Below are 11,042 nucleotides of genomic sequence, written 5' to 3'. Positions count from 1 at the left end.
ACCTGCTCAAATACCACAGTTCCGCTTGTGGTGGCATGAACTGGTTCCCATACTGGCCCAGTTCAGTCAGGATCAGTTAGGCCCACTGGATGAAGGTCCAGCCCAGGATCAGATAAACAAACAGCCCTGCCAGTGTGCGGCCCTTGACCCTTGTCCCTCTCCACTAACTCTGACAGGCCTTCTCACCCTGTTGTGCTAACGTAACGTTAAAGCAGGCAGAGCCGCCAAAGCTGGCCTAATCTAACGTCGATACACTAATTTAGCATGAAGTGCTAACTGCCCGGGTATCCCCCAGCAGCTGTCGGCCAAAGAGTAAAAATTTTACTTACCAAGCAGATAAATTATCAGATGACAGCAACGCAATGTGCAGTAGGGACCGAGTGTCCGCAGTTACCACCAGAAGGTGTTCAACGACGAAATGTAAGGGTTAGCGGTGGCTAAGCTAGCTAGCCTACAGCTAGCAGTGAACTGTCGTCACTCAACACTCAGTGCATATAAACTCTGGAACTGTGCTCCCTCTTTACGCGCTCCCGTTTTGCATTACATTATCTCAGCTGGTGAGCAAAAGAATAAGCTCGGCTCTTGTGTTTCTGAGGGGGAGAATCAGTGTACGGCCAAGCCAGGGAGGGAACCTGAACCGTCTGCCCCAGCCTCTCCACTTGACAGCTTGACAGCTCGCTAGCTAGCGTTAGCTTGTGAGACGCCACGGGGACAGGACCCGGATGTTCCAGACTGCGTCTATTCAAAAACATGACATCATCATTGCTGCTCTGCTGCAACCCATGTGCACGGAGAGCGTTACACAACGCTACATCTAAACCACTGTCACACTTTTATATGTATGTGGTGGAAACAGTGATGCAAAAATCAAAATATATTTAAATCAATGGTTGATTAGTATTACATACCCTACTCGTGTACAGACAGATTTAACCCTGTGAGTGAAGTAAGGTTACTGTTTTTTAACTGCTGAAGTGCATTTCTCTTTACAAAAAGGTAGTCATTTGTTCACATCATGGTAGTTTCTAATTCCTCATCTTAACAAATTGCTAATCATTTTGGACATGCAAGTTTATCTTAAACCAAATGAGGAGATGCTGCTGCTGACCCTCCCTCTTGACTGTCTCTAGAAATCAGGTGAAGAGGCAGCAGGAGGGGCTGAACTGGAACCAGACTGCTGGTCTAAGTATTTCTGATAACATTACTAAAACTGCAAAATAAGATGGCTGTTCAAAGAGCTCTGTATTCAAACAAACTAACAGAAAGCTTAGTGGAAGGAAAAAGTGTGTGACAAATGCCTTGCTACTGAAATGTGGTATACAAATAAAATTTGATTGATTGATTGAAAAAACTGTAGCTATTATTTGTGGCTGTTCTGTTTCCCTGCTGTTTAAAGTAATTTTTTCAGCTGATCTAACCACTTCATTTGGAAATGAAGGTTGCAGAATCAGGAAAATTAGTGAGAAGCTTCATGATCTGAGATGCTCATTCTTCATAGGCTGATCATAAAATGCAGTAATTCTTGTAAAAGAAATCTCAAAAAGTAATGAATGCATATACTGTACTCTTGTCTAACTGGTTTCTTGTTTTTATTTTTATTTTTAAAGCTTGAAATAAATAAGTAAACAAAATAAATACATTAATTAAAACCTGAAGACAAATCATCCTTTTTCAAACAAAGCCAATATTTATGCATCCAAGTCAGGGTGGAAAGCCCAGATTATGCATATCTATAACTGAATTATTTAGTATAATGAGAGAGAACATAAGTTGAAGAACTTTATTACAAAAAAATTTTAAATATTAGCATCGATGCAGCATCAATGCAGCATCGATGCAGCATCTCTGCCAACCTTTAGATTAAAAAGTTTGGGTTCAGCTGGAGTCTCTTTGACTCAGTAAAAGCGCGTTTTCCTCCCTATGTGCTGATCTGTCAGAAAGCAACTCGGCGTTGATCACTTACGTAACCTCTGCTCTGTGGGTGCAGAGGAGATTCGCCCTCTTGGAGCTCCTGTCAAACTGAAACCCTGGAGTTCAGCTGAACTTATCTGAACCCTAATCTGATCCAAAACAAAAACAAGGACACTCTCTCAGAGGTCACACAAAGCTTAGAGTGTCCATGAAAACATAAAGTCGTAACCACAATTTAAATTTCATCATAGAAAGAGAACTGCAGCATTTTTATTACTACCAGTGAAATTTTAATGTGAATTATTTCTGAGTTAGTAAAAATTTTATCTCTTTGTAACGTGTGAAGTCATGGGAAAATCAGGACAAAGATTTCAGACTTACACAGAGTTGTATACAGAAATATTTCATATGAAAGAGAACCTATTTTGCAAAATTCACATTTCCTATGTTTTATACTTCCATTTGGGTCTAAATTGCTTCTAATTAAAACACACTTGGGCTGTTTTTAAAACATACTGTTTTTAAAACATACTTTCCCTGTTTTATTACTGAAGCAGTAATAAAACAAACCACTTCATTTTACTGGTTTGGGGCAATAAAACTGTTTTTTAAGAAGTAAAAGATTTTTGGTGTCTGGAAAATTAGCAGTTTCAAAAACCTCCCAGTTGTTGAGTCTCACTCCGCTGTTACCTAGCAACTTCAGCGAAGTCTAGCCCGTCACCTAGCAACCCCAGCTGAGCTCCAACACATTTGGTCAGCTGGTTTTACTGCTGTATATACCGTACAATGGCTGCTGGAAAACACAACAAGTGTTTTGTTGTTGACTTACCATCCAGAAACCACTTGCTGGATTCTTGTTGGTTGTGCAGGAGGCTCCACTTCTGCTTTTCAAAGATGTACGGCTGTATAATTGCGCATCTGTTAACAGCCATTTTGACGTGGGAGAGTAAACGATGAGTTCCAGCAGCTTATTTGGATTTAAAATGACAAGACGTCCTAAAACAACTCATTCTGTTTTGTTGTGAATGTTCTAAACTCTGTGTGCTGATGAATAAAGATCTCTGAATAAAGAAAATTAATAGTTGATATTTTCTCACAAGTGTATATGAACAAAAACAATGTAATTATTAAGTGAAAGGGAAAAAAGCTGCCACTGCCTCTTTAAACTCAGGGCAGGGTCAGTGCAGTGTAGAACATCCTGTATCCTGAACATCATCTCTTTATATGGCCTAATAAGTTGGTTTTATTTCTTTTATTTTTTTTCAAGAAAACTGAAAGAAAGATGAAGACATTGATTTACTTCTGGGTGGTTTTCTGAAGAAGACCACAGCGTTAAACATGTAAATCAGTTCTGTGAGGCTGTAAGATCATTTTAGACATATAGCAGCATGTACATCCTGACTGCCAGGGGACTGTTTGTCCTGAGTGGGACACCACCAGTAACAGGATACGTCCCAGTACATACACTTCAAATAGCATGCTGATGCACATCATGTGTCTAAAATTAACTTGATTTTTTAAAAGAAACTTCTCACTGAACTGTACTCACACTTTGAGTTTAAAATAGCAGCAGCAGGCCAACATCACCAACCAGATTGGTCACTGTTTTTGGAAGAATCATAATTCAACATGGTGCATTATTTACTACTAAGAGTAGAAGATTAAGAAACACCAGATTCAACAGTTATGACACGTATTTGGCTGAAACTGTGTAGAATAATTAATAGCTGTTAAAATTGATAACAATGCTGTTTGTTGTTTGAAAAACCAGGAGTCGCAAAAGTTAAAAATTAACATTTATGCTACATTTACTAGTTTTAGTGCATTCTTCTTTGAGAAAATGGTAATAGGATGGGTGAAAATATATTTTAAAAGTACAGAACTGTTTGACAGATAATAATATGATATAATATATTTCTCTCAATGCGGAGAAGAAAAACTATTTAATATAATATATGTATTTATAATTTATGAATTTGACTATCTCCAGTCCAGAGACCTCAGAGGAAAATTACTCAAGCAGACAGCAATGAAACATAAGCCTGTAGAAATGTGTATTCCACTGAAGAGCAATAAGGTTTAAATTAGCAAATTTACACTTATTTTATTAAACTTTATGTAATAATGTTTGAAAAAGAGCAAAAATGTTTGGACTCATCTACTTTGAAAGGTTAGTGTTCTCCTTTCATTTCAATGAAAAACATTTTTTATTTATTTAGGAAGATGTAAACACCAGATGAATAACAAAGATTCATCTGGTGTATATATAAGTGTATAATAATTACATTTGGCAATTATGTAAAATGCCAAATGAAATTAAATAATTGCAATTTTTTATTCTGTTAGTGACATGTAAAATCTATTAAGGATATTTTTTAATCTTTAAAATGATTCAAATTTGTAGAAAAGATTTATACTTTCCAGGGAACAGAAACAAAACAAACCACAAACATGCAGTCTTTCCTAATAACACTCATATAATACAGTCATTATATGATCAATAATCTATTTTTTGTATTGTAAAGGCACATTGATGCTTTAGATTGTGCTCCTTTTTATAAGACATTGTTTTACTGAACAGCTGAGAACCATGACCAGTTTTAATGGCAGTGCATAGCCTGCAGGCCTTTAGGGTGTGGTACGTTGTTGCCATGGATGCATGTTTGTGTGTATAAACAGTAAGAGGTAAAATATTTCTAAATACAATGCCCCAAAATTAAAACTTTGGGCATTTTATAACATTTTTATATCATATCATATGTTTTTAATTAACTTTTAATTTGTCTGATTGCATGTAGGAAGAAAAAGAAATTATAATAATTCACATTAACCTTAACATACCATCCTTAAATCAAAACATGGTGATGGCAGGATCATGCTGTGGGCATGCTTTTCTTCAGAAGAGACAGGAGAGTTGGTTAATATTAATAGGAAGGAGCTAAATACATAAAAGCATTACCTCCTCAGCAAGACATGAAGTGTTACTCATCCATTAAGGTCAGGTGTGTGGCAGAACATGCAGAACCTTGGCCTAGTCAAAGTCCTGACCTAAATCCAACAGAGAATATGTTGTAAGACCTAGAAATGGATGTTCACAGATGTTCTCCACCCATCCAGGTGAATATTTCTGTCTCTAGATGTGCAAAGGAAGAAATCTAACCCAAGATGTTAATTTATTTAATAAGGAATAGTGCATGCTAATTAACACGAGTACATTAAAACAACCATGTGTGCCAGATTTAGCCACAAGAGCGAATTTTCATCTGTTGATGATATAAAATTAAAGAAAAACAATTGGCATGCACATGGAAGAACACGTAACATTTAATTTACAGCAAGTTACAAGAAATGGTTAGTAGTGGTACAAATGAGCAATTATAAAAAATCAAGTTAGCTATAGTTCATTTGTAGTTAGTCCAGAGGGGCTTAATTCAAGTGTATTCCATACTTTTCATTTTTATAAACCACTTTGTGTTGGTCACTTATATATGAAATCCCATTAAAACAGACTTATGTTTGTGCCAAAATGTGGAAAACGTTTAATAACTAGCTACCTAGATAGACGGATCTTAAATTTGAAAATATTACAATATAGGAAGTGACGTCATTACAGTTTAGCTTCCTCTCTGCAGTTGTTTTTTTTATTCTCCGTATTAAACTCCTTTTCTGACAAATGGATTGGTGCTTTTCCTCCCTTCTGTGGAGTTTTATTCTTCTGTGTTTGCTCGTCCACGTCGTGTGTTTTATTTTTGGAGACGCAGACGTAACTCTCCAGCTAGCTAGCTTAATAGGACATAAACCAGGTGAGATCCGGACTCTGGACATGGAGCTGTGGGAGGGGTGCGCCTGGTTCGGATCGACACAAAAACTGTTTCGCAAAACCAGGATTGTCAATAAAATATGGATTTTTCGGAATAACAAATGCACAGTTGTCGAGTAACATCCGTTATAACTTCTCTTCTGTTCCCGTTATGCTGCCGTTTGCTCTATCGGTTAAACAGGAAGTTGCCCCTTCAAAATAAAATCATCGCGACTCAAACAGGAAGTTAACCACGGTTAAAACCAATTAAGAGTCTAAGTCATTTGTACGTTGTAGTCAACCAGATTCTGCAAAAATGTTTTTATATTTAATATTTAACTGTCAGGTTTTGTATAAATATTGATCAAATGTGTAACATAAATTAATCTACTGTTACTTTTTCTTATTGTTATTGTTTATGTTTTAAATTTTAATATCCAGTATTTATATAAAAACCTTTTACATTTTTTTATTATTTCAAGGAGATAAAGTTCAAACATAAAATGAAATATTGTTTCCTAAAGATAAAAAAAAAAATGGGCCCAAACACTGAACCCTGGGGAACTCCACTGGTTAAACCAGTTGAGTATATTCATTTATTTATGTTGTTTTTCCATGATGAACTCTAAAATAAAGACTTAAATATTGAAAAATGTGAACATAACTACAGATCCACCTTTTTCTTTAGAATTTCTTATATAAATAATAGACTGAGATTTGGTAAATAGTTTAAATTTAATTGTTTCTGAATTAAAATGTTGTATTTTCCAGGCTAAAGTTGTTTTGTTGTTTTTCCCAGAATCCAGGCTGAGAGGCCTGGTGGTCTGGGTCACCGGAGCCTCCAGTGGGATTGGAGAAGAACTGGCTTATCAGCTGGCGAAGTGCGGGTCTCGACTCGTCCTGTCCGCTCGCCGTGAAGACCAACTGAACCGAGTTAAACAAAAATGTCTGGGTGAGTTATTCGGTTTTCAAATAACTTTCCTGAATGTCTAAGAATTTATATTTAAACTAAAATAACACGAGTTTGTTGTTTTTATGTCTTCTTCAAGAGATCTCCAGCCTCAAAGACGAGGACATTCTTGTTCTTCCTCTTGATTTGTTGGACAGGAAGTCGCATGAGGAAAAAACAAGAACAGTGATCGAAAACTTTGGACATGTAAGATCATCACATTTTTTTCATCCAAAGGAGAAAAGTGTTTTCATCTCCTTTCACAACCAAGAAACTAGTTGAGAATACAAATATTTTACAAGAGGGGTAAGACATTTAAGACTATTTAAAACAAAAAAGCATGTAGTAAACATAAGAAAAGGTTTTAACAAGATGTACTTAAAGTTTTCCAAAATAAATCTATTTTGATATGACCAAAAAACCTCATCCTAGCGCAAAAACTGTTTTTTTTTGTGTTTTTTTTTGTTTGTTTTTTTATAATTTAGTGTCTTTCCATTAAGCAAATTTATTTTCGTAATGTCATATTTGCACACTTTTATGGTTAACTGAAGTACAGCTAATGTAGATGACCAGCAGTTGTGGTCCAAGTACTAACCCCTGAGGAACACCCTTCAGTATGTAGTATATCTGTACATACTGGAATACTTAAATGTAAAGCCGTTTTTGTGGAGTTTTTAATGTCATTTAACCAAATAGAGACATAATGACAAACACGGAGAAGCAGCATTCAGCTTCTATGCACCACAAATCTGGAACAAACGTCTGGAGAACTGCGAAATAGCCGAAACACTGAGTTATTTGTTATACAAATAAACTTGATTGGTTGATTGAATGAGGACAGGATCAGTTCCACTGTGTATGTTTCTGAAAATTAGATTTCAAACTCTTGACATTTCCCAAACCTCCTCCTCAGATCGACGTCCTGATCAACAACGGGGGCCGGAGCCAGCGCTCCCTGTTCCTGGAGACCCGCGTCGAGGTTTACGAGGCCTTGATGGAGCTGAACTTCATCGGCACGGTGTCTCTGACCAAGCAGGTGCTGCCTCACATGACGCAGAGAGGCAGAGGGAGCGTGGTGACCGTCAGCAGCGTGGTCGGCCTGGCTGGGGCGCCCCTATCCACAGGATACTCTGCCAGCAAGCACGCACTGCAGGTGATGCCACTTTGTCAGACTTTACTGGACGACAAATTGTCCCAGATGTTATCGCTATAAACAATAGTGTTGTTTGTTTGAGAACTTTTTCAAGTAATACAATGGTAATAGTGTCATAATAATACAAGTTGTGACGTCACTCTTCTGTGAACTTTGTAGCTGGCAGCCATCTTGGTAGGCAGTTGCTATGACAACAATAAGCTGAGAATCTCGCCTTGTTCCTGTCTAAACATCATAAGTACCTCACAACTATTACTCAGCTACAACTTTTGAGTACTCTACCCACCTCTGTGTAATTCTAAGATAAATATCAGTGATATTCACTTCAGTACTTGCTGCCAAACTAGCAAAATTAGCTGAGCTAATGTAGCTTTTTTTCGCAAGACATTTTAAATATTCAAAATAAATAAACAAACAGCAGAATAACAATTAAAATAAATGAATAAGTCTCTGAAAACAAAATTGTCCTTCAAAAAAAGGCTATTTGATAGAAAAGCACCAGACTGAAGACTTTTATCATCCAGTTTTTGTTAGAAAAGAGAAAAACAATACATCATGCAAGTGAAAATTATTGAGGTAATTTTAATTTATCCTGTGATTATCTGATTTATTTCCTTGTCAGGAATCTAAATGATAATTACCAGCGTAACTATAACCTGTTTTGTGGGTTATCGTCCACAGGGTTTCTTTAATTCTCTTCGAACTGAGCTGACAGACTTCCCAAATATCCTCATCAGCATGGTGTGTCCGGGTCCGGTTCAGTCAGACATCGTCAGCAACGCCTTCACTGAAGAACTAAACAAGGTAACACATTTTATTTTCTCTCTATGCCTCTGAGCACTTGGCTGTTTCTGCTTTCTCTGTTTTCCTCCTCAGCCTGTGGCCATAGTTGGCAGCCAGGAGCACAAGATGTCGACGAGTCGCTGTGTGCGTTTGATGCTGGTGGGAATTGCAAACGGTGTGAAGGAAATGTGGATTGCCCAGCAGCCCTTCCTGATGTTTTACTACGCCTGGCAGTACGCACCGACAGTGGCCTGGGCCATGACCAACCAGCTGGGCAGGAAAAGGGTGCAGAACTTCAAAGCTGGCGTGGTACGTTTGTCTTCAACACTGCAAAAACACAAAATATTACCAAGTACTTTTAGTCCAGTTTCTAGTGCAAATATCAGCTACACTGGCATACCTCTGCCAGACACCCGCAGCTCCAGGAGAGTTTGAGGCGTAATGGGAGGAAAAGGGAAGAAATCTACCAATCGAGGAATATTTTTCAACATTGAAGTCTGTGTATTTAAAAAAATGTCAGGGTCAAGCTTGTGGCCACAGAACAATTACTGTAAATTTAAAAATCTCTCATTCAGTTTTCATCCTTGAATGAGAACCATTCTGATTTTGTTTACCGCTGTGCCAAATCGGAGCTGACAGGCGGCCCTTTCTGTTGCAGGACGCGGACTCCGCATACTTCACTAAACCAAAGACCTCCTGAAAGACGACACATCCTGAAGGGGAAGGACTCCGCCGCATTCCTGACGCTGGCTGTTTCCTACCAGAAAAGATTTAAGGGTGAAGGATAGCTTTTTTGAAAGCTTGGCGCTCCTTCCATCCCAGATGTAATTTCTCTTTTAGATGAAAATGTTTAACCTTGCCTGAAGACAGTATAAGTAAGAATGATGATGCACTTGTGCTGACCTTTCCAATGCAAAATAAAATCAGTTTTTGTAACCTGGTAATGTTAAAAAAAACCAAAATATTTTTGCCAACATTTTATTTCAAGTATATACATTTACACATATATAAAAATCACTATGTACAGAAATCTGGACACATTCCTTTGAACGCCTGTAAACAACTGATTGTAAACAAAAACAATAGCACTGACATAAAGAGAGCAAGATATTCCCAAGGCACATCCTTGATATCCTGAACAGAACATTCAAATTATCGTCCCTTTTTTTGGTGACATGGAGATGAAATCAGAAAAATGTGGAAAAAGTTCAATAAAACCAGATGTTTTCCTAAAAAGGAAGTGGTTTCTCTGTTCAATTCCAACAGATTGAAATGTGCTCGACTCAGATTTTGGCATTAAATGTTTCTGTAATGCAGTATTATGTAATAATAAATGCAAAATGTAATAAAATAATCATTTTGTGCTGATTATTTCAATAATTTTTTTAAACAATATTTTTTGTTCACACAAATAATTATACTTCATAAAACAGTCATGTTGTAGATTCAGTAACCATTTAAATTTAACCTTTGGTCAATAACTTGAAACTTTTGGTCATTTAGTTGCGTTTTAGCCAGAACTCGCAATATTAACCTACATGTAAAAACAATCCAATATGCATTCATTACATTTTGCATTATTGTATAATGCCGTATAAAAGTTGCAGTATGTGACTTTAACATTTGTTGGAACTGTCACCATGTCATGAGAGATAATCTGTGAAAACCTAAAACAACCAATCAGAGCCAGAAGGCGGGTCTTAGCACTGTCAGCCCACTTCCTATTGGCTGTTTAATGTGTTCATTGTGGAGAAATAATTTATCTTTACAGAGAAATCGTTCATCTACCTTCAACGCTAACTAGCCTAGCAAACACATAATCTTCTCGCTGCAGAGAGCAAGGAAGGGATTGTGATTGACAGCATTAAGACCCGCCCCCAGGCTCTGATTGGTTGTTTCTAGTTACCACTGGAGAAGGTGGAGAAGCTTTTTAGAGTATTTGTTTCATGACTGACAGCTTCAACAAATATGTCTATTTTTTATATGAAAGTTACATACTGCTACTTTAAAGATGTTTTATTAGATTTTAAATCCCAATTTTATGACATTATTTCATAAAGTGGTGCTACAGTTCCTGTTTAAAAAAATATTAAAAACTCCCACTTAAAGCTGCAGTATGTAACTTTTTCAAAAATATCTTTTTTACATATTTGTTAAGATTGTAACCATGTCTTGGCATTATGAGACAGATAATGTGTTTAAAAAAAGATATCAAGCTCCTATGCTTTTTTTGCTAACTAGAAACAACCAATCAGAGCAAGGAGGCGGGTCTTAGCGCTGTCAATCAACCTCTGCTACAGCTTTTTCCCATCAGCATAGCATGTTGTGAATGCTACACCAAATAGCATGTCGGAAAAATGGTTTTTCTATATGGTAAGTTGTTTGAGTACATGAGGTTGATTGACAGTGCTAAGACCCGCCTCCTGGCTCTGATTGGTTGTTTCTGG

General features: G+C 37.1%; 1 protein-coding gene across 1 annotated transcript; it reads left to right on the top strand.

Annotated features, from left to right (window-relative positions):
• The first annotated feature begins 5,510 nt into the window (after positions 1-5,510).
• On the top strand, positions 5,511-10,792 carry dhrs7 (dehydrogenase/reductase (SDR family) member 7). The gene is made up of 7 exons (XM_007576192.2): positions 5,511-5,714; positions 6,510-6,662; positions 6,760-6,866; positions 7,573-7,812; positions 8,494-8,616; positions 8,689-8,904; positions 9,254-10,792. Exons 1-7 carry the CDS (start codon positions 5,585-5,587, stop codon positions 9,293-9,295), a joined length of 1,011 nt encoding a protein of 336 aa, XP_007576254.1. The 5' UTR covers positions 5,511-5,584; the 3' UTR covers positions 9,296-10,792.
• Positions 10,793-11,042: the final 250 nt, after the last annotated feature.

The sequence above is a fragment of the Poecilia formosa genome, unplaced genomic scaffold (genome assembly GCF_000485575.1).
Source record: "Poecilia formosa unplaced genomic scaffold, Poecilia_formosa-5.1.2 Scaffold400, whole genome shotgun sequence".
Classification (NCBI taxonomy): Eukaryota; Metazoa; Chordata; class Actinopteri; order Cyprinodontiformes; family Poeciliidae; genus Poecilia; species Poecilia formosa.
This window is presented reverse-complemented; position numbering and strand designations above follow the sequence as displayed.